The sequence below is a fragment of the Stenella coeruleoalba genome, assembly GCF_951394435.1.
Source record: "Stenella coeruleoalba genome assembly, chromosome: 8".
Taxonomy (NCBI): domain Eukaryota; kingdom Metazoa; phylum Chordata; class Mammalia; order Artiodactyla; family Delphinidae; genus Stenella; species Stenella coeruleoalba.
Genome location: NC_137154.1, coordinates 38,117,582 through 38,140,373, shown reverse-complemented (window position 1 = coordinate 38,140,373; position 22,792 = coordinate 38,117,582). Strand labels below are relative to the sequence as shown.

Sequence of the window (22,792 nt, the reverse complement as noted above, 5' to 3'; positions counted from 1 at the left end):
TGAATAGAATCCCGCAATTTGGTTTTATCACTTAATAGTATATTTCGGACATTATCTCATAGAGTCAGTAAATTTTTCTTCTTCTTTTTGTAGAATTCCACAGAAAAGGTGTACTCTAGTTTGTTTTGTAATTCGCCATTGATGGACATTTCTGTTGTTGTCAATATTTAAATGCTCAATGAATACTTGTGGATGTGTCTCTAGACGCTTCGAAGTAGAATTGCTATAAAAGTTATACATTTAGAAATGTTGTCCAGTGCCTGCAAATTGCCCTCCAAAAAGGCTTACATTACCATCATCAGTGTGTGTAAGACGGTGCCCCTTCCCCTACACCCCTGTCAACAACAGTCATCCCTATTATATATTCATTCATTCATTCATCAGACACTTTTTGGAAAATCCCTACATGCTAAACACTGCACCAGGCATCCAAAACAAAACTGAGCTTCAGACAACTGAAGTAAATTGCCCAGAGTCACAGCTCATATGAAGTAGAAGTGGGTTGAAAACTATTTCAGAGTCTGTGTCCCCCTACCCCATGCCTCTCATCAGAATCTCTTCTCTCCCTGGTTTATTGCACTAACTTATTTCTCCTCAGAGCACATCAGATATCAGCTTCTCTGTGATTGTAGAAAACGTAAACTGCTACAGCTCTGGCATCATCTGCAGGAAATTTATTTCCATCAACGTTGGGAACTCACTCATCATCTTCGATGACGACTCAGGAAATCCCGTAAGGCCTGGTGCAGGTGAAGCTTGTATGGACAATTTGCTGGTTAATAGAGGGCAGAAGAGGGCTAAGGACTGGTCTCCTTACCACAGCACTTTCTCTTGGAGCCACTGAGTCCGCAGCCCAGATTGAATTCCTTGGCCACGGCCAGGAGCCCAGAGGTCAATGTCAGGGCATGAGGGAGGCAGAGGAATTGGTGAACTCCTGGGGCTGGGCAGTGACTTGTAGCCAGGCCCAGCTGACCCAGGTGTTGGGGGACACTCTGGCCTCAGGAATGGCCACCTCTGTCCCCCTAGAGTCCGGAGAGCTTCCTGGATGAGAAGCAGGAGGTCCACACGTGGCGAGCAGGGTTTTTCACGCTGGTGCATTTCCCACGGGAACACATCACCCTCTTATGGGACCAGAGAACCACGGTGCACATTCAGGCGGGGCCACAGTGGCAGGTAGTCATGTGATCAGTGACCCTCACGGGCCCTGTGCTCCTTCCTAGAGCCAAGCCAGCCCACTGGGTGTCCTTGCATGAGCTGTACCCTCGCCAAAGAGCCAGGAGCCTCATGCCTGCTGTCCTATCTGCCCCGCCCGACTCTGGGCCCCTTCTCCTCTGACTCTTCTCTCTCTGAACACTGTGACCCCAGTAGTTGCTTCTGGGCCTACGAAAGACTCCTAGGCTCAGAGCGACCCCTCTGCCTGTGGCTCACCCTCGGAATGCCTGAGACTGACCATTCTCTCTTCTTTCAGGGCCAGCTGACAGGACTCTGTGGGAACTTTGACTTAAAGACCATCAATGAGATGAGGACCCCAGAGAAGTTAGAGTTAACTAACCCCCAGGAGTTTGGTGGCAGTTGGGCTACAGTTGAGGTAAAACCTCTCCAAGCTGGCTCACTCCTCTCACCCAAATGGACCCTGGTCACAGGTCAGGGGAGAGGGACATTGGTGCAAGGCTGCTCCTGCAACCTCTCTCTCAGCTTCTGACCCAGCATCCTCAGCCCTGGACTCTGTCCTGTGGCCTGAGGACATGCACCATCCCATCTCACACATCAGACCCCAGACCAAGCCCTGGTAGGAGGGCTGAGGCTGGGAAGGAGACAAAGTCTCTGTCCTAGGAGAGATGACCACCTAGTAGGGAAGATGAGTCTTGTTGAAGCATTACCATCTTACCCATCTCTGTGCCCCGGTGCCTGGCGATAGGTCTGGCACACAGGAGAGACCAAGAGAGACCCGCATGGGTTGGGGCAATTAGAGAAGGCTTCCTGAAGGTGGTGGCACTAGTGTGGTACTTAAAAGATAGACCATATTTGGATGGAGGAATGTATCAGAGAGAGGGAGGACAATATTAGCAGAGGCAGAAATGATAGGGGATGTCTCTGAAGTTTGGGAGATGTCTGAGGCTGCCAAGCTGTGAGTGATGGGGGGAAACATCACTGAGCTGACAGCAGGAGATCTGGGTTCTTGTCTTATTCTTTTACTTAAAAAGTTATTTTATTTTGTTTTTCTTTTGTTTGTTTTATTATTTGGGGTTCTTGTGTTAGATCATCCAGTGACTTGCTGGGTGACCTTGAGTAAGTCCCATCTTCTCTGTGGTCCTCTGTGAAGTGAAGGGGCTGGGAGAGGGATAATGGATAGATTTCACTTCATGTGACAAATCTGATCAGTCAGATGAGGCTGCCTGGGCAGCTATGTTGAGAAATACCAACACTTGTGTCAGGCTCAGCTGGAAGAACTGTGAGTGATTAGTTATGTCTGCCATGGGTGCTGCATTAGAGAGTGGTGATATGAGTGTTAGATATTTGCCTTTGCTGGACCGAGTGATCTTAGGTTCCTAGTTCTCTGTTGGGGAGTAGGTGGAGATAAGCCTATGTAGACTGGTGTCAGGGGAGCAGTTAGTCATGGCCTGGAGCTAAATGTAATCCTGAGGTGGGGCAAGGCTGTTCTCACAGCCTCAGAAAAGTATGCTCTAACCCGTTCCATTTTAGAGAAGCTGAGTGGGTGACTCACCTTTATTGCTTCCCTCCTCTCACCCTTCACTGTCATTTCTCTCTCAATAATCCGCTTAGGCATACCCTGGGGGGCTCTAGTGACAATGTAGGCCGGGGGAGGAGGTTCAGCAGACATCAGGGAAATCTGTATTTGTTTTCTATGGCTGTGTAACATCATAACTGCAGACTTAGCAGTATCCAACCACACACATGTATTATCTCACAGTTTCTGTGGGTCAGGAGTCAGGGCACAGCTTGATTCGGTTCTCTGCATACAGTATCACAGGTTGCAGCCAAGGTGTCAGCCAGGGCTGGGCTCTCATCTGAAGGTTCGACTGGAGAGGGATCTGTTTCGCTGACCACTCATGTGGTGTTGACAGCCATTCCTTGTAGTCACAGAACTGAGAGCTTTAGTTTTTTGTGAGCTGTTGGCCCAGGACGACCCTCAGCTCCTAGAGGCCACCCACCATTCCTGCCACGTGCCATTCACAGCCAGCAAGGGAAAGACTCCAGCCAGATGGGCTCTGCACTCTTATGTAACATGACAATGCAGTCACTGGCACATAACCACATCCATGTGTCACCTTTGCTGTCTTCTGTCGACTTGTCAGTTTGGTCCCTCCCACATTCAAGGGCAGAGGATTATACAAGGATGTGAACACAGGAGGCCGGGATCAAGGGAGCCACTCTAAGAGTCTCCACCACATCAGGCAACAGGCATTTGAGGGGTAGGGAGATCAACAGCGCTGCCTTTGCCCCCTCAGTGCCCAGACACCCTCGATCCCCGAGACACATGTGTCCTGAATCCTCTCCGAGAACCCTTTGCCAAAAAGGAGTGCAGCATCCTGCTCAGCGAGGTGTTTGAGACCTGCCACCCTGTGGTGAGTGGACTCCAGGCTTGGCTACTCCTGGGCCCCCTTCCCACCTCCCTGGAATCCCTTCTGCTCTCAGACCCTCCATGCCTTGGAGAGACACCTCAGGTCTAGAGGAAAGATTCACCTCTGCCATTCCCTTGCCTCTGGTCTGCTCGGATGAGTCTGCCCTGTTTCCCTGGGACAGACACAGTCAAACAGCTTCTGTGCCCTTTTCAAGCCTATCTCAATCTGGCTCTTCCTCCCAATCAGGAAGTTCTTCTGACTGGTGAACACAGACCCCTCATGCTGTGGCATCAGCCCTCAGTGGAGACAGAGGAGAGCTGGTGCTCAGCTCTGCATGGCCCCCTCCAGGGCCTCGAAGGCTGCCGTCAGATGGGCTTTGGCTGTCTCTGGCCCTGGCTGGGGGTTCACGCCCCACGTCTGTTTCTCAGCCACACCCTAAGCCCTTGGATCCAATAGCCTAGGCCTGAGGAAGGAGAAAGCTTAGTTCTCAAAAGCAGGGTCTACCTGGGTCACGGAGTTAACGTTTCCCTCTCAGCTGCCTGCCTTTCTGTCCTCACCCCACATGGGCAGCTCGCCCCATCCTGTGGTCCCTTCATGTTCATGCTGCTCCCTGAGGCTGAGTGGCATCAGCCCAGAAGCTGAAGGGCTGACATTCAGGGTCTGTCCTCTGACATCTGACTTCTGACCTCCTCTAGGTCGATGTCACTTGGTTTTACTCAAACTGCCTGACAGACACATGTGGGTGCAGCCGGGGCGGTGACTGTGAGTGCTTCTGTGCCAGCGTGTCTGCCTATGCCCACCAGTGCTGCCAGCATGGGGTGGCCGTCGATTGGAGGACCCCGCACCTTTGCCGTGAGTGTCCAGACCAGTCATCTGAGGGGGAGAGTGGGCCCCTTCTGTGGGCAGGCCTGTGGGGTCCCATCACTCTGGCTTGTGCTCATCGTTCATTGAATTCTTATAACTACCCTGTGAAGTAGGACTGTTTATTCTTGTTTTACAGTTGGAGAAATGGGCTAGAAAGAGAGAGATTAAGTAACATGCTCAGGGTCACACAGGTTGGTGGAGGAGCCAGGGCTCATCTCCATTGCATGTGGTCTGGCTGCAAACCCATGCTCTTAACCACTTTACCAGAGGAGTCAGGAGCCCTGGGTTCCAGACCCAGAGCTGCCATTTGCAAGCTGTGTGACCTCAAACAAGTCCCCCAACCTCTCTGGGGCTCCATTTTCTCATCTGAAAAATAGGAATAGATGTGTCCCACCAGGTTTATTGTGAGGGTCAAACGAGATAGTGAATGTGAAAGCCCTTTGTCAGGAGAGACTCATGGGGTCCATCAGAGGCACCACAAGATAGCAGTTTTTCTGGAGCACTGGTGGTCTGCAAATGCTTTTGGTTGTACACTCCTATCAAGTGAAAACATTTTGAGCACACACAACATGTGTGTGTATATATATATATACACACACACACACATACACATAGATGCATGTACGTATATATGTACTATTAGTAGTGTAAATGTATGTCACAAAACAGATACAAAAATAAATATTAAAAAGATGAAATAACATGCATAGAAATTTAAATGATTAATTAATTGATTATTATTTGTTTCTGCATACCAAACATCTTCCTGGTGCAAGACGCCTCACTTTGTGGTGCAGTGGTTATTATACAGGTGCTGGGGCCACACTGTCTGGGTTCAGACTCCAGTTCCACCAAGCAGGGTGACCTGGGGCATGTTCCTTAGACTCTGACTAGTAATTGAGGGTTAAGAGAACTGTACCTTCCTTGCAGGGAGCTGTGAGATAGATTTACATGAGAAAATGCAGGTAAAGCACTTGGCACAGTGCTTGTGCCAGAGCCGAGGTTGCTGTCATTTTTCGTGGGGACGTGGGTGCTGGCACGAGAGCTCCAGGCAGGATGACCTCAGGAAGAAGATGGAGCAGAATCTGCCTTTGGCTTCTTTTTTCTTTGCCCATTTTACCGTGAGCCTCTTCTGCCACAGAAGCCTTGGGTCCTCATGCAGTCTGCTTCTCCTACTTCTCTGATAAAAATCGTTCAGGAAGGAGAAGGGAACACACGTTTACTGAGAATCTACTGTGTGCCAGGCCCTGTGCCTTCTGTGCATTAACTCACTTAATATTCAGGCCTAGGGTGAAGCAAGTGAGGCCAGTTCCTGGAGCACAAGATTTAAGGGGGTACCAAAAAAGGCAATTTTTTTTTTTTTTTTTTTTTTTTTTGCGGTACGTGGGCCTCTCACTGTTGTGGCCTCTCCCATTGTGGAGCACAGGCTCCGGACGCGCAGGCTCAGCGGCCATGGCTCACGGGCCCAGCCGCTCCACGGCACATGGGATCCTCCCGGACTGGGGCACGAACCTGTGTCCCCTGCATCGGCAGGCGGACTCTCAACCACTGTGCCACCAGGGAAGCCCCAAGGCAATATTTTAAGGCAATATTAAAAAAAAAAAAAATCAAAACTAATGCAGAAACATCTCTGATGAACAAAATATCACAATTTTAAGTAATGACAGCCTCAATATTATTGATTTTTCCTTTTGCCTCAGGCTCCAGTATGGCTCAGCAAGGTGCTGTCACTGATCTTGTCTATTTTAAAATTTTGATATTTTGTCCATCATGGATATTTTGCATTAATTTTGCAATTAAAAAGTTGTATTAAAATATTACATATCCTGATTACTGAGATTTTTGAGGTCCCCCTAAATTTTGCACCTGAGGTGAGCACTTGCCTTACCCCAGTCCAGGCCTCACAAGTCTGTGGGGCAGATGGTAGTGGTAGTCCCCATCCTACAGAGGAGGGCACTAAATTTCAGAGAGCTTGAGAAACTTGTCTCAGTATGCACAGCTGATGAGTGAGAGAGATGGGATTTCAGTCCAGGTCTGCGGGTCTCTAGAGAGCTGGCTTTTGACGACTTCTCTGGGCGACCTCCCATTAACCTGGTACACACTTGAAACCAGGTACTTGGAGATCTTTTAATTTTCGAGTTCAATCTTCTGAGTCCACAAGTGAGGAAAAGCACATACTTACCCATAGCCACGTGGTGGGTCAGTCTACTGATTCCTGGTGCTGTTTCCAGAGGGCAATGACAAATGCAAAGGAATAGTGTTCATCATGGGGCTTTGGGGTGTGGGGTGGAGTTGGTGGCTGTCTTCAGACCATGCCTGTGAGTGAGGGAGACCCCTCCTCAGCCTTTGTCCCAGATCTGCTCGGTCAACTGGCTTCTCATGGTCTTGCTTCTGGCTTCAGGTGCCCCCTGCAAAATCCCCAGCTTATCCCAGCGGACTCAGGAATCCGTGGCCTACGTGCCAGGGGAACAAGCTGTGGTGCTGTGCTGCGCCACTAGGGGGCGTATGGAGCACATACTTGGAGGAGCTTATCAAAACCTGATGGAGACTGCACCCAGGGGCCTGAAAAAGGCTTGGATTCTGGAGGCCCTGGGTCCCTTCCTACTCAAAGCTGTTGAAAGACCGACTTCTATCTTGTGCTTGCATTCCTCCAGGACCTTCCACAACATTTCCGATTGGAGCTTCCGTTCCTTGGTTCAATTCTTGCCCTTTGAGGTCACACAAAACATACTCTTCTGTCCCAGCATTCATTCATTCATTCATTCATTTGGTACATGCCGAATGCCTACTCTGGGCCAGGCTTTGAGCTTTGTGTTAGGGGCACAGAGAGGGAGCCATTGTATTTCCTGCACCTTAAGATATCTGGATCTAATGATCATGTCTGAATCTTGGCGTTTGGGAGACAGGCCAGGTCCAGCCCTTGGGGAAGGAGAGAGAGCTGGGATGGGGCTTTGGCCCTGCGCATCTGTTCCAGGCTTCTCAAGAAGTCTCTGTTCTCTCTCTTTCAGCATATGACTGTGACTTCTTTAACAAAGGTAAGCTCATCCTCCCCAGGTGGAGCCTTGAAAGCTGGGGCACTGCCATCCCTGCCCTGGGGCCACAACAGTAGCAGCCATCCTGAGGCCCTGCTGGCCCTGGAGGAGCAGTCATGGAGACAGAGCCCTGATAGTGCAGGGCCCAGGGATGCCCCGGAACTCTGCCTCCAGCAGCTCCTGCAGCCTCTGTCCAGAGCCCAGGCCAGGCTAGCTTCCCGGGGATGTGCTCATGCAGGGCAGCTTCACCAGGAAGTGAAAACCCCATTTGCACCAACGTGCTGCCCCATAGCTTTCATAATCTAGCTCATCAGGCCCACAGGACATTGTCTTGGGTTTCCTGAAGTTTTGAGTTGGCAAAGGCAAATGCAAACTGCTCTTCCTTTGCTGGGGCGAAACTTACAGTCTGGCACAGCCTGTCAGATTCATCTTTAAGTTTAGCCAGTGTTGCAGAGCACCAGATTATGCTCCAACTTCTGCATTAACCAGGTCATGACTAAAGACCCCAGGGAGGTTAATGACCAGTGTTAGAATCCATGAGTCAGTTTAATCACTGGGGTTGGGTGGGATTGGAGGGCTGCCCAGGAGTAGTTTTCAGCACTGATCTTTGTGCGGTGGGGCCAGGTTGGCAGAATTAGATACTCATCAAGTCCCTGGTGCCATTCACCTTTGACTTCTGAGGTCCCCTCTGCCCCCACTTCCAGGCACCATCCTGCCAGGAGCAGGCCTGTACAGGTAAAGGCCCAAGGCTCCGTCCTCACATAACTGCATTATCAGATTTGGTTTGAGAAACGTCCTCTGGCGAGAGTATAGTGGGTGAAATAGTGGGGGGACTGACTAGAGAGACAAGGATGCCACTTAGGGGATCCGTGAGATGAGGGCTGGACCAGGGTACAACATGGTCATTCACAGTGCCTGCAGTCCCACCAACATGCTAGCCTCAAGGGGCTCCTGCTGGCCCAAACCTTTAACCCCTGACGGCAGGAATCTGCAATGGGAGGATTGCAGTCCCTGCACAGGCGGGGTCTGTCTGACACCAGGCAAGACATTTCAGCAAGACAGCTCTGAGCAGAGTTTTCTCCCTTCTGTGGCATTTTGAGTGGCAGTAACTGGCAAAGGACAAGCTGTTTCTAGCATCCTGCACCCGCCCACCCACCCTCCTACCCATTCTTACTCTGCTCTTCTACCAACATTTTCTTTGGTCCAGGCCTTTGCCGGGCGCTGGGGATTCACCAGTTAATGAGACCTGTCCCAGTGGTGCTCTGGAGCCGGCCCACCCTGGCTTTCTAGAACCCACTGCGTGTTCTTCTCTCCACATTCAGTCGGTAGTTTGAAGTTGACCACTGGTGGGAGTATTTATTCACGGAAATCAGCAAACATTACCAAATGGGGTTCCGTTTGCTTGTTCATTTTGTGAGAGCTGATTGTTAAGCCAGCACAGCACTGCCTTTGTCCTGTCTGGTAGGGAAGACAGACGTGGACCCCCGATCGAGACCCTCCTCATAAGAGCTGTGATCGGCATTAGCCATGCTCCGAGACCGCTGGAGCACAGGGGAGGGAGGACGCTTGCATGCGGTGGGAGAGGGTGCCGGGAGAGCTTCACCACGAAGGTGACATTTGAGCTGGGCCCCAGAGATTGAGGAGGCGTTGGCCCCGGGCACAGAACGGGGTGTGTGGGGGGGACTGCGCTGAGTGGGTGGGACAGCGCGAGTGAGACAGGAGGTGGGACACAGCACAGCTCTTACAAGGAAGAGCGAGAGAAATTCAGTGTGGCGGTGGCTGGGGTTGGGGCGTGAAAGGCCCCTGAATCAAGCTGGGCTCTTGGAGTCTATCCTGAGGACAAAGGGAGAGCCACTGAGGAGTCGCCGAAGGGAGTGTGGCTAGGAGGGTGACTGGAGGGCGGACCACACCAGAGGCTGAGAGGTCAGTTATGAGGCTGTTGCAGTGGTCTAGGAAACCCATGCCCCTGTCCAGCTTACTGACAACCGACCACCGCAGGAACCCAAGAGACACAGAGGTGACACATGTTTGAAATAAATAGATAAACACGAATGCTGAGCCCAAGGCTTCCTGGCCTTTACCCTTCAGACCTCAGGTGGGGAGAGACCAGGTCTGGCATCTTCTCCCAGAGGTGACTCTGAATAGCGCAGCAGCTGGAATGGTAGAGTCTGAGGCAGGGGGAAAGGCCCATGGAGAGACGTTTGGGGGGCCCAGATGCCCCCCAGGGGTGGCCTTGTTTCCAGGCTTCCTGTGAAGTGATCTAGGTGCTGTGCAGAGGGTCAGTTCCCATCAGGGGCTGGCAGCCTGGGGCTCCCGTCCCTTCCCTTTCATGGGAATCAAGGTCCCCGGGGCCGGGGGTGAGGGACGTGACCAAGAGGAGCTCTTTAGCATCCTCTCTCCTCCCGCTTCTGGCAGGGCTGGGTAGGTAGTGATGGGGGGTGGGCACAGTCCCAGGGTGGCAGGGCTTATGACCGGGCCCCCTCTCTCCAGCACTAGGTAAGGGCCCCTACCAGCTGGCCAGCTTGGCAGCCAGAGGTGCCCTGGTGGCCATGAAGGTGGCAGGCAGTGCCATAGTCCTAGTGAGAGCAGAGGATGTGGCGCCGGGGGACATTGTGGACTTCCTGCTGACGGCTGCCCTCTACAAAGCCAAGGCCCACGGTAAGGCCCACCCTCTGGCCCCACTCCAGCACTTGGTGGAGGGAAGCAGGTGCTGGAGGAGGGGAGGATGCTACGACCCTAAGCCAGCTATAGTAGCTGGAGAAATGTGGGGCTCCAACAGGCACCCCTTTCCCAGTTGAGACAGGGTTCTGGGTCAGCCTCTTAGCCTCTTTCAAGAAACACCTTCTGTCTTCTTCTTGAAAAAACCAGAGAGGCCAAGGTCCAGATGTCCCTTTGGACCTTGCTTCACACAGCAGCTGTATTCCAGAAAAGCTAGGTGGCAATAACGATGACTTCCCATCCCTCCCCCTAAATTTCCTTCTTATTCTCCCTCTTCCTACCCCCCTCCCCACTTCTCCTCTCTATTTTTAAGACTAGATAGACTGTAAATACCAGAGGGGAGCTGGCTGATATATTAACTCCAGTGGGACCTTCTCTTGTGAATGGAGGAGTGGGCTCTTGATTTGCTCAGGTTATGGTCCTGAGTCCTGATCTGGTGGGTTACACAGACTGAGGCACACCTGGAACCAGCCAGCCTCCTGGGTCTGACTGCCAGCAGACCTAAAGGGCTTAGCTGTAGTGGGCACCATCTTCTCTTCAGAGTTCAGTAGTGCCTGAGGGGTGGCAGGACCTTGCCCGGTGGGGAGTGACCGCCGGTGGTGTTTGTGTTGGGCGCTGGGCCAGCCAAGGCCTCAGTTCACCAGTGCTAGGAAGCCTCCTCTTCTGTGGCCATTTGTGTGTGTCCCAGTGTGTGGTCACTGTGATCACTGATCAGGGTTTCTCCCCGCAAATCCTGTTGGTCCCATCTAGTCAGTATCTCCCTAATCACAGGGATGGTCCGTGAAGCCAATCCCAGCATCGACCGGAATCTTGAACCAACACACATCTCAGTTCATTCCAGCCTGAGAATTTAAGTTCTCAGATTCTCAGGTCTGTGGTTTATCTAGTTACGAGGATCGTCCTGTCTTTCTCTCTCTTCCTCCCCTCCTCCTCCCCTTCTTCTCTCCTTGCCCCCCTCCCTTTCATTGAGCCCTGTTCCCATGCCAGGCACCAAGCTGGGCACTGGGGAATCAGTGGCATCAGAGACACGACCCCTGCCCACCAGAAGTCCGCAGTCCCATCCAGGGGACAGACACGTCAAAGGCAGTTACAGTGCCTGTGGGAAGGAGGAGCCCCTAACTCAGTCCTGGGGAGTCAGCAGAGGCTTCTTAGAATAAGCGTTGTCCCTTGAAGGGTTGAAAGGAGCCAGGAAGGGACTTGTAAGCCAAGCTCAGGAAGTGGATCTTTATCCTGAGGGCAGTGGGGAGCCAGGGAAGGGCTTTAAGGAGGGGAGGGACACCCCAGGCACAGCTAAGGGGATGTCCATGGTGGGATGAGCCGGGGGTACAGTAGGGGGTGCCAGGAGGAATCACGTCACTGCACGAGGTAACCTGGGAGTGAGGAGCCAGGGACTAGGCCACAGGAGGGCCAGGAGCATCCCCACTGCCCCAAAAGGGAACACTTCCTCCCTAGACATTCCTGACCCCCAGATCTGTGTGGTCCTGCTTGAAGAAGGAAGGATGTCTTATAGCCTTCTAGTTGTAATGGACCATCTGCTTAGTGGGAATTTTCTGTTCTCCATTCAGTATTTTAGCCCAGTAAGTAAGGTCTAGTCTAGAGGGGGTGTTGATTTTCCAGTGGTTTTATGGCATGTTAAGCAAACCCTAGAGAAGCCTGGGCCTGGAGAATGTCACTGTGGATGGGATGCCCAGAGGCTGTGAAGGCCAGCCTCCATCTCAGACCTGGGTCTCCTGGGCAGCTGGGGGCAGGGCCCAGTGAGGACCCAGGCTCCCACTCCCACCCCATCCTGTGTTCCTTCCCTGTGCTGTGCCCAGAGTACTGGACAGCAGAAGAGAACATACCTTCCAGGTAAGATTTGGGGTGGCTACGTGGGGGAGGTGTCCCTTGAATTTGGCCTTGAAGGATGCGTAAGATTGTGATGGGAAGAAATGGAGAGCAGAAGATGTCACAGAGAGGAAGTTTCAGCAGTCATTTAGGCCTGAGCCTCTCACTCTCATGGTCTTGATGTCCTATAGGATGTACTAAAGGGACACAAGCCACAACCTGGTGCATCTCCCTGGAGTATCAATTTTACTTAAAGATTTTTGGAGGAGGTTACTGATTTATTATAAATAATATCTCACTCTTCTGTACACCTGCTGTGTGCTAGGCACTGTTCTAAGTGCTTCATACATAATAAGTCATTTAACCCTCACAACAATCTTAGGAGGTAGGTGCTATTATTTTCCCAATTTACAGATGTGAGAACTGAGGCCCCGAGAGGTTAGGTAACTTACCCAAGGGGACATCACTAGCAAGTGACAGCAACCAGGCTGTCACTTTTGGCAGGCTCCTCCCAGACAGAGATATTAAAAGAGAAATAAAATTTAGAAAATGGAAGGTGAAAAATCATTTGATTATTTAAGGTAAAACACAAGACTTTGTACAGTCAGTCCTCTGTATCCACGGTTCCACATCTACGAATTCGGCCAGTCGCGGGTGGAATTTCAGATGGAAACCTCGAACACGGTTGGATGACTGTACTGGGCCATTTCACGTAAAGGACTTGAGCATCCTTGGATTTTGGTACCAGGGCGGGTGTACCGAGGAACAGCTGTACCTCTAGGTCTGGCATTCAGCCTCTCCCCCATTAGGAGGACTTCAGGACAAATGGTTGAGAACCTTGATTTAGGCCAACTCCAGTCTTCACAAACAAGAAAGCCGAGACCCAGAGAGGGGAAGTGAGTTGGCTGAGGTCACCCAGCGAGGGACTCAGCACTCTCCCCGCCTGGGCTGCCCCATGGCCACTCCTGGATCCCATCCCTGGGGCTGACTGCACAGTGGTTAAGAGCCTGGGCTCCAATCCTGCCTCCTTTTTCCACCATCAATGTGACGCTAGGCCTCACCGCCCTCATCTGTAAAATGGGGATGACAATGTCATCACCTTCTAACGTGTTATAGAATTTGCTTGTTCATTATGTTTACTCCCCACCCACCACTCGCTACTTGAATGTCAGCTCCGTGAGGACAGGGGTTTTGTCCTTTTGTCCCCTATTGTGTCCCCAGTGCCTGGAACAGTGCCTGGCCCCTGGTGGGGGCCTCAGTAGTGTTAGCTGCTGAATGAATGAATTCGCCACCTCACAGGGCTCTCTTGGAATTTACTACAAGCAGCGGGTAGAGAGCTTGCTCATCACTGTGCCCGGCACAGAGTTAAGTCCTGATCAATAGCAGTTGTTGTTGACGTGAAGAATTCATTCTTCCCCCAGTTACCTCATTTCTTCTCACAGCTGCCCAGGGAGGTCTAACAGGAACTCTGTGCAGTATCTCCTGGGGCCACGAGGTGGAGGGGTGATGGGGGGAGGGGGAGACACACCAGGCCCTGTGCTGGGCCTTTCACACACCGTTTGTCCCTCACAGCCTGGAGGCGTGAATTCACTTGCCCACAGCACAGCCAGCCATGGCGGGCCGGGACTCCGGACACCTGCTTGTGCATTTGGACCCTGACCCTGCAGGGCCCTGTGGTGGGGGGCAGGGGAGATCCACCCAGCAGTGTGGAGACAGGAGAGAGGACAGTGGAGCCCAGCTCTTAGGCCTCTGGGCAGGCCCCTTCCCACCTCTGGGGCAGTTTCCCTGCCGTGGGTTGGGCTCAGCCTCGGGTCCCCCAGCTCTGACCCTCTGGGATTCTGTGAGGAGTGGGATCAAGAAAACTGACAAATCAGCAAACCCCAGCTTGTCTAGTATGTCCCATAGAACAGAACTCCACCAGGACAGCCGTTTCTGTCTGTCCTACTCACTGCTGTATCCCTAGCATCTAGACTAGCACATGGTACACGGAGGGGCCTCAGAGATGTTTGCAGGAGGGAGGGAAGGTGGAGAGAGAGAAAGAAGGAGGAAGAAAGGAAGGAGGGAATGGAAGGAAGGAGAGAGGGAGGGAGGGAGGAGGGGATAGTTCAGTCACCTCCCCAAGGCTCTGCAGTTGGGGCTTTAACCCCCAACCTTCCCTCCCTCGGGTAGAGGTGGTATGTGCCGAGGGGCAGCCAGCAGGCAGAGGTGGGTGGGCTGAGGGGAGGCGGGCAGGCTGGGAGGAGCAGGACCCAGTCCTGAGTCGCTGAGACTGCAGACGGTGCCTGGGAGTCTGCCCCCTCCCCGCATCCAGACCTCTCTCTGCTGACCTCACCCTCGTGGCTCTTGGCAGACCCAGATGTGATATCCTTGGAGGCAGCGGACAGACCCAACTTCTTCCTCCACGTCATGGCCAACGGGTCTCTGGAGCTGGCCAAGTGGCAGGCCAGCGATGCCTTCCACCACCATGCCTCTTTCTCGCTGCACTCGTGGCGTGCGGGCCTGGTGGCCCTCGAGTCCCTGGCGGAGCCTGGGGCCTTCCTTTACGTGTTGGGCCCAGTGCTGGCCCTCCGGCTGTACGAGCACACGGAGGCCTTCCGCCGGGGCACGCTGTTCCGCCTTCTGGGTAGGTGTCCACCCTGCATCGCCCTCAGCTCCTCCGCCCCTGACTCAGCTCCCCTCCCACCTCATCCTTCCAGTTGCCTCCAAGAGACAAGATCCTCACTCTCCTGACACAGGGAAGCCACATGGTTGCCACTCCTGAGATGGGAGGGGGCCCGGCCTCCTTGTTGGTGGCCTAGGGAGCCTTGGGCATTGTGACTTGGGGCCCAGCCAGCTTCCTGGGTCCTGCCTACTCCCACAGGCCATTTACAAGGTCTAAAAATAGGGCGGCCTTTGTGGAAGCGAGAAGACTGATCATTGTGGCCGCAGCTTGACAGCCCGCAGGCTCAGGTTTCTTGCTGATCGGGGCGCATGCCTGCCCTGTGAGCTCAAAGACTGCCCCCTGGGGCACAGCCTGAGGAGGCCACAGCCCCCCTGGCTCCCACGAGAGGCCCAAGAACCTGGGCGGTGATGGGGCAGCTTCGTGCCCTTTCCAGCTGAGACCAGTGGGCTCCAGGGCTTTGCCATCTCCCTGCCAGGTGGGTGAGCCCCAAAAGTAGTCCTCTGCCTAAACCCTGGAGACAGTGATCACAGTTTCCTTACTGCTCCAGGCTGGCCTCTCTGTCCTGCACGTGCACATGTATGTTTGTGCCTGTGAGGGCACCCGTGCTGTATGAATGGATCCATTTACAGGTACACACGTGTAAATATGTCCCCAGTCAGCCTTTCATTTATCATCTCCCACTGCTCCCAGCCCAGGGCTGGGCCAGCTCACTCTCACATTCAGTGGTCACCTATCAAGTCCACCAGTGAACCCCACCCAGGACAGATTCATCACTGGCTATGATGGCAGGACTTGTGTCCCTTGCTGGAAGACACCCAGGCTCTGAAGGCAGAGAGTCCTGATCCCGGTCCTTGGCACTTGGAGGAGCCCCAGCCCCCCTCTCCTTGACCCTGTTTCTTCATCTGTGCAATGGGGATATTTGCCTCAGAAGGTTGTTGTGAGGATTGACTGTATCTCCCGGGCTTTGCTCTGGGCCTGGCTCATAGCAGGTGCTCCCCAGATGTAAGTTCCTAGTTCTGGTCTCAAGGATCTTATAAAAGCAGGCTTCTTCACAGTCAGCAGCAGTTTGGGGACTGGGGATGGGGCTTCGTTAGGATGGGGCTGCCCGGGTGGGATTGCTCCCTCCAGCCTGCTGCTCCCTCCTCCCAGCTCAGGCCATGGTTTCAGAGACTGATCACTCGTGCCAGCATGGTCTGGGGTCTTCTCTGCCTCGAAGCCCCCCACAGGCTCCAGACTTTCCCTGAGGATCCTTCACTTGTCAAGGCACTGGCCACAAGGCCTTTTTTGAGGAAATCTCCTTTGGGAAAGTTTAATATTCCCGGCATCTTCTGTGCTCAGTTTCCTCTTCTGTAAAATGGGGATAATAATAGTGCTACTTCATAGAATTATTGTGAGGATTAATGAGTAAATACTTGTGAAATGTTGAGTGTAGTGCTTGGTGTTAAGAGTTGGCTGTTGTTGTTATTATTATTGTTAGCTACCAACAAGGGGGCAAGCCTGGCCACCAAGGTCCCAGAAGGTCAGGGTGACAAGGCAGCCTTATGGAAAGATCAGGGGTCCCAGCCTCTTCTTTGGCCGCCTCTGAAAGCCCAACTCCAACTGCCCATTCCATAGTCCCACCCCACCCCCGGTCCTCAGCCCCTCCACCAAGTTCCCAGAGTCCCGACCCAAAGATCCCCCAGCCACCGACCTCAACTCTCAGGAATATGGTTTCCCCTCAGGTTGGATTTGATCTGATTTGATTTTGTTTTGTTTCATTTCATCTCATTTCAGTCTTCACTTTTCTTGCACGAGTCCATTTATCTCTTCCACGGAGCAGGGTGGGCATGGGCTGAGGTGGGATTACCTCTGTGCCCTGGCACCTGATCAGGAGCTGGGGCTCAGTCTCACTGTCTTGGGTTGGGGCACCTTTCCAGATGCCAAGCGCTCAGGGGCTCCCTACCCCACCTGTGAGTGGCACTACGATGCCTGTGCCAGCCCCTGCTTCCAAACCTGCCAGGACCCACGGGCAGCCAGCTGCCAGGATGTGCCCAGGTGAGGTGGCATGGATTCAAGGTGTGTACCTCAGTGTATACCTGAGTGAATGGGTTTATATGCAGTCTGTGGGTTTAGGCATGAGCATGTACTGTGGTGTGTGTGTATTCACGTGTACTTGTGTAGGTATGTTTTGTATACTGGGTATGGGGATGTGTGTGAACCAGAGTGAACCTGCGTGCTGTGGGCATATGTGAATGTCAATTTGTGCACACGTGTGTATAGCTGAGCCTTGTGGGTGTACAAAGGGTAGCTGTGGGTGCACAGCTGTACACAGCTGTGTGTGTGTGCACGCGTATGAGCTGCATGTACGGGTGTTGGTGCAGCTGGGTGTGTGTGCACGCGTATGAGCTGCATGCATCTGGGTGTTGGTGCAGCTGGGCGTGTGTGCAGAAGGTACGCTGATGTTTTGGCGGACCGTGTGGACGTATGTGTATCCACGTGGATGGCTTTGAGTCCTGCAGGTGTGGAGGAGGAACGTGAGAATGCGCCTAAATGGAGACACGTGTGCCTGTTGTGAGTGTGGGCACAAGTGCGCACATAACCAGACTTTGTTCGTGTTTTGCTCTCAGTCTGAGGGCAGGAGTGTGCGGCATGCGTGTTTGGGTATGTGTGCTCCTGTACATGCTGTCTCCATGTCTCCATGTACATGAGATGCACACACACACACGTGTGTCATGAGAAAGGATGAGGTCTGTGCTCCGTCCAGGTGAAAGGCGGTGGCCCTCCTGGTGCTCCAGACCGCTGACTGGCCCCCTGCTCTGTCCTCAGGGTGGAAGGCTGTGTGCCTGTGTGCCCCACCCCCAGGGTCCTGGATCAAGTCACACAGAGATGCGTCTACTTGGAGGACTGTGAGTGGCCTGGACCTCTCATCCCTCTTTGGACCTGTAAACCCCCCGGGTCCCTGGTGAAACAGGGTCAGCACAGGGGCCTCTGGAAGGAGAGCACTCTAGAGCAGGCAGGGACCTCATCTGGTCCATTCCCCCCAGTTCACAGAAAAAATGAGGCCCATGTGGGGAAGGGACTGGCTTGGGTCACGTGTTGAGAATGCGGCCAGACTTAGACCTGAGGTCTCTGGGCTCTGGGCTCAGGGTTTGAGGTGTGGGACAGGGTCCAGACCTGCTGACTTCTCTGGGCCATCTAACACCACGTGACAGAGTCCCTGACCAGCTGTCAGAAGCTGCCTACCCCCCTCACCAAGGGTGCCAGCCCAGGAGCCCCACATCACAGCCCTGCCCAGTGATGACCCCTGCGGCAGCAGTCGCCCCACTGGCTGAGCCTCTTCTCTGGTCTGCCCCAGGTGTGGAGCCTATGGTTTTGGTTCCCACGGAGGCCTTTGGCAACGAGACCCTGCCTCCCGGTCAAGAGCTGCCCACCCCCAGTGACGAGGAGCTGCAGTTTCCACAGGAAGCTCCCGGGGCCCCATCCCACAGGCCAGCACCCACACCAGCTATCCCGCTCACCACGGCCCTGAACCCACCCGTGGCAGCCACTGAGGGGCCAGCTCTGTCTCCAGGCCCCACCCAGACCACTCAGAAGCAGCCACCGGGGGTCACTGCATCCAACGTCCCTGAGCACCCCACAGAGGCCCCAGCCAGCACGGGAGTGACCGCCAGCCACCTGGCCACCCCTCGTGTCCCAGAGCCCTCATCCCTTCCCCTTTCACAGCAGATGCCCACATCAGGCATGGGGGCGGGTGCCATGGAGACGACCAGGGTGACTGTGATCTTTGCGGGAAGCGTCAACATCACAGTCTCCTCCCTGTCACCCCCTGCACCTCGCTTCCCTCTCGTGACCAAAGCCGTGACGGTCCTAGGCCTTGGCTCCTTGCCTGTTAAGACGACACCCCTCCAGCCCTCCCCGAGCCTGGAGTTGCCCGCAAGTCCCTCCTCCAGGCCTGTGGCTTCCCCTGCAGTGACCTCCAGGCCTCCCACTTCCTCAGGATCCCACGAGGCTTTGCCGACACCATCAATAACGGAGGTCGTGACGGGGACAGGGATCCCCCGTCCCGTACAGTCCCAGAGCATTTCCAGTCCCAGCAGCCCCCCAGCTGAGTCTAGAACAGCCGCAGAACAGATTCCTGCCAGTCCCCTGGTGACTGAGATGGTGGAGACAGCGCCATCCACAGAGAAGGTTCAACCTGGGCCCAGCCAGGCCACGGGCCCACCAGCATCCCCACTGCCAAGCCCATTCCCCACGGCCCTGCCCCACCCCGCTTTGGATGCCACCGCAGCCGCCAGGCCTCCCGCTCTGCCCTCGGGGCCTGCAACTGCCGCCAGCCTGTCCACAGTCGCTCGTGGGCTGGGGGCCACACCCTTTGCATCTCTGGAGTCAACTCGGCAGCCCCAGCTCCTCTCTGGTCTGCCTCCCGACACCAGCCTGCCCCTGGCCAAGGTGGGCACGTCCGCCCCAGTGGCCACGCCCGGCCCCAGCGTCTCTGCCATCCCCCCTCCACTGCAGCAACAGGCCGCATCTCCCGCCGTGGCCACGACTCTGCCTGCTCGGACACTCAGCCCCGCACTGCCTCTCACCCAGACTGTCCTGGCCCAGGTGCACCCGCCCAGTCATGTGGTCCCTCAGGCACCAGGCACAGCTCCAGACCTGCTTCTGGGGGCCACGCTGCCAGCCTCTGGGGTCGTGGCTGTGGCTCTGGCTGGCGGGGCGGCCTCCACAGTATCTGCTGGTCCACGGAAGAGCACCACGGAGAAGATGGCCATCCTGTCCGAGCAAGTGTCTCAGCCCACCTGGATATATGGCTCTGCCCAGGGGGGCCCCACAGAGCTCACGCCTGCTGTGGCCCACACTGCTGCTACCTTGGTGACGGAGGCTGAGGGCCCCTGGGCTGGCACAGTACCACTGGTGCCCACGTCCTACCCGCTGAGCAGAGTCTCAGCCAGGACGGCCTCCCGAGAGAGCTCGCTGGTTCTGCTCCCCCAGCTGGCTGAGGTGCATGGCACCTCGGCAGGACCTCAGCCCCAAGCAGAGCCGGAGGGAGAGGCCACCACCGAGCAGTCTGGGCGCTCGGCTCCAGCCCAGAGCATCTCGGCAGGTCCGGCCGTGTCCTTGGCCACCACCACTGAAGCCAGGACACCTGAAATCTGTGTCGTGAGTGACTTGTCTGGGTTCTGCCCCTGTATGTGAACCCTCCATGCCTTCCCTCCTCCTGTGCCCCGGGGCTTGGACACCATCGTGCTCTCACATCCCCAAGGTCGGCGGCGGCGTCTCCTTAGCCAGCTTCCAGGCTGCCAGATGGCCGTTTAGTCACCATCCTGACCCCTGCCCCAAGCTCCTGGAGCCTGCAAATTCTCCAAGCTCCTCTGGGCCTCTGATGCCATAGCAGATCCCTCCATGCCCCACCTGGGACCCAGGGGCCCATTGGACGGCTTGGTGTGACAGCATGGTGTGCTGTTGTGTGCATTGCATGTATGTGTGTACCCATATGGGACTGTGTGTGAACTCGTTTGTGTTTACGTGTATGGGACTCCATGTGAATGCTTATCTGTCTGTGTGTGTGTTCTTGTGCATGTGATGTGTGGTGTCGCAAGGTGGTATATGTCTGTGCGTTTGTAAGAAAAGAGATAAACTGTGTGTGCATGCGTGTGCTTGGGTTTCTACGAGTCTGAGCTAGCGGACCTGCTATGTACCTAGAACTCTCTGCAGGGCCAGGTGGATGTGCAGACTCTCTGGGACTCAGTCCCCTGACCCTAGTCTCGCTTTTAGCCCAGCCCTAGGCCCCCAGTGGTGTGTTGGGTGGGTGGAGGGAGGATGAAGGCACCATTCCCTTGTCGTTGTACCTCAGGGTCCCCTACCTGCCAGAACCTATGGGGTAAGGATCTGTGCCTTCATGGCTTGGGGGTAGGTGGGGCAGGGGAATGAGTGACCGTGGTCCCAAGGGGATCGCTCAGGCTGTTCCTCCACCCTGTGCCCCAGCCAATCGCCGAGGAGGACTGCGTCCGCCACATCTGCCTGGAGGGTCAACTGATCCGAGTGAACCAGTCCCAGCACTGTCCCCAGGGCACTGCGCCTCCTAGCTGTGGGGTCCTGGGCCTCGCAGTGAGGGTGGGCGGTGACCGCTGCTGCCCCTTCTGGGAGTGTGCCTGTGAGTCGTGGGGTCCGCGGGCGCCTCCCATGTCTTTCTCGTACCCTGAACCCGGCACAATCTCTGCCCCTCTCCTGTGTGCTTTCCAGCCTCAGGGTAACCCTGACATGAACCCCCTGTGGGACCTCTGACCTGGCAGATTTCCTACCCTCGTGACCTCTGATCTCTGTGTGACCGTCCAGCCCCCCAAGGCCTCTGGATCACCCAGGAGAAGGCCTCATGTTCCTGGGTGGCCTTGGCCCCAGGGGCATCTGTTTATTCTTCTCGTCCCTGCCCTCCCCAGGCCGGTGCTCAATCTTCCCTGATCTGAGCTTTGTCACCTTCGACGGGAGCTATGTAGCCCTGTTCAAGGAGGCCATCTACATCCTCAGCCAGAGCCCCGATGAAATGGTCACTGTTCACGTCCTCGACTGCAAAAGTGCCAACCTGGTGACTGTCCCCGGCTTCCCTTCCTGCTGGGGCCTTGGGACCTGACTAGGTTTGGAGGGGAGATTGAGCAGTGAGTTGGGTTTTGAGGGTTATCAGAGGCGAGGACAGATGAAGAGGCCCCTGCAGCAGCTCCGTCTGTCTCAGTCATGGGGCTCTTCTGGAACCAGCGCCTGGGGAAAGAGTGAGTGGAGCGCCACCTCCTGGCCCTTCCTGGGGCCTGCACCGTTCCCAGCTGCCTAGGCCCCTGTGAGAGGCACTGAAATGCAGAGGAGCTGGGGTGCCACCCCTAGGATATGACCTGTGGTCAAGGGTGCTGGCTGCGGGGAACCGCCTACTAGGATGCTCCCATGAGCCAGGTGAAAGGAGGCAGCTTTCTGGGGGGCTTGCAGGAGGTCAGGTGGAAGCAGAATGTTCCGTGGGACTCTGTGCACCATCTGCACAACCCCAGTGGGTGCCCCTAGCATATTGAGGCAAGGTTGGGTTGGGGGGGAAGAGTTGCTCCCCAGGAGGAGGCGGCAGCAGGGCTCCAGGTAGATGAGGGCTGGGTTCTCTCTGCAGGGGCACCTGAACTGGCCGCCGTTCTGCCTGGTGATGCTGAATGTGACTCACCTGACCCATCAGGTCACCGTTGACCGCTTCAACCGGAAGGTGAGTGCATCAAAGAGCAAGCCCCCAGGGAAGGGCAGCAGTCAGGCGAGGGGCGGGGCATCGGGGGAGGAGAGGCTTTGAGGCTTATTCACAACTGGGAGTAAGGGAAGGGAGGGATCCTCTAAAAGAAAAATAATGCAAAATGAGGTATATTTGGAGGTGATTTTAATTAGAATATTTGTGGCCACTCTTAATGTCAGGGGAGGAAGTGTACCAGGAGGAATATTGCGACCGAAAAGAAGTTAAATGGCAAGAGACAGTAGCCTTAAATGATTGTGGTTAAAATATCTCACTTCTGCAATTTTTACAAAAATATAAGGCCATGTGAACACACTAAGCTGCATCGGCTTCACATCAGGCCCACCTCTGTCAAGGAGGCTGGTGCCCAGCCACAGCCCACCCTCTGTGGGGTACCCACCCCGAAGGCTCTGCCTCAGCTCTTCCCAGGGGGAGGGTGAGTAGGGCTGACTCATCTCTTCCTCAGGTCCCAAAGTGTCGGCGCTCCCCACCTATTCCTGAGCTCAGACCTGCAGCCCTGTTACTAGAATCTGCTCTTGAACATTGAACACAAGGGCCACACCTTGTGAGACTCCCAGGAACAAGGCTTAGGGCAGTGGCTTTTCCATGAGATGGAGGCTTAAGCATAAAACTCCCTGGGTTTCATCCCAGGTGCTCCAGCATTGTGGAGCCCATGGCCCTGTCTGTACAGCTCAGAAGGCTAGATTGAGAGAGCCAGGGACTTGCCCAAGGTCAAAGTTTTCCGACTACTGGGCTAGGGCTTCCTCTATTCAACACAGTAGTTTATGCACTGGGTAATTTGCAAAGTGATTAATAAAACAGTGATTCTTGGATGGGAGGGTAGAAAGTCATTATAAATATTTAAAAATCCTAATATTTT

General features: G+C 54.6%; 1 protein-coding gene across 1 annotated transcript in view; it reads left to right on the top strand.

Moving 5' to 3' along the window:
* Window positions 1-22,792, top strand: part of OTOG (otogelin) — a gene marked incomplete at its 3' end in the record, with an annotated part of 86,127 nt that overhangs the window by 44,479 nt on the left and 18,856 nt on the right. Inside the window, exons 26-39 of the mRNA XM_079928169.1 lie at window positions 599-733; window positions 1,027-1,173; window positions 1,469-1,588; window positions 3,471-3,587; window positions 4,280-4,436; window positions 7,457-7,483; window positions 9,971-10,138; window positions 14,373-14,645; window positions 16,601-16,718; window positions 17,490-17,569; window positions 18,019-19,823; window positions 20,649-20,817; window positions 21,101-21,246; window positions 21,805-21,894. Coding sequence (XP_079784295.1) covers window positions 599-733; window positions 1,027-1,173; window positions 1,469-1,588; window positions 3,471-3,587; window positions 4,280-4,436; window positions 7,457-7,483; window positions 9,971-10,138; window positions 14,373-14,645; window positions 16,601-16,718; window positions 17,490-17,569; window positions 18,019-19,823; window positions 20,649-20,817; window positions 21,101-21,246; window positions 21,805-21,894 — 3,552 coding nt within the window. The remainder of the gene's footprint in view (window positions 1-598; window positions 734-1,026; window positions 1,174-1,468; window positions 1,589-3,470; window positions 3,588-4,279; window positions 4,437-7,456; window positions 7,484-9,970; window positions 10,139-14,372; window positions 14,646-16,600; window positions 16,719-17,489; window positions 17,570-18,018; window positions 19,824-20,648; window positions 20,818-21,100; window positions 21,247-21,804; window positions 21,895-22,792) is intronic.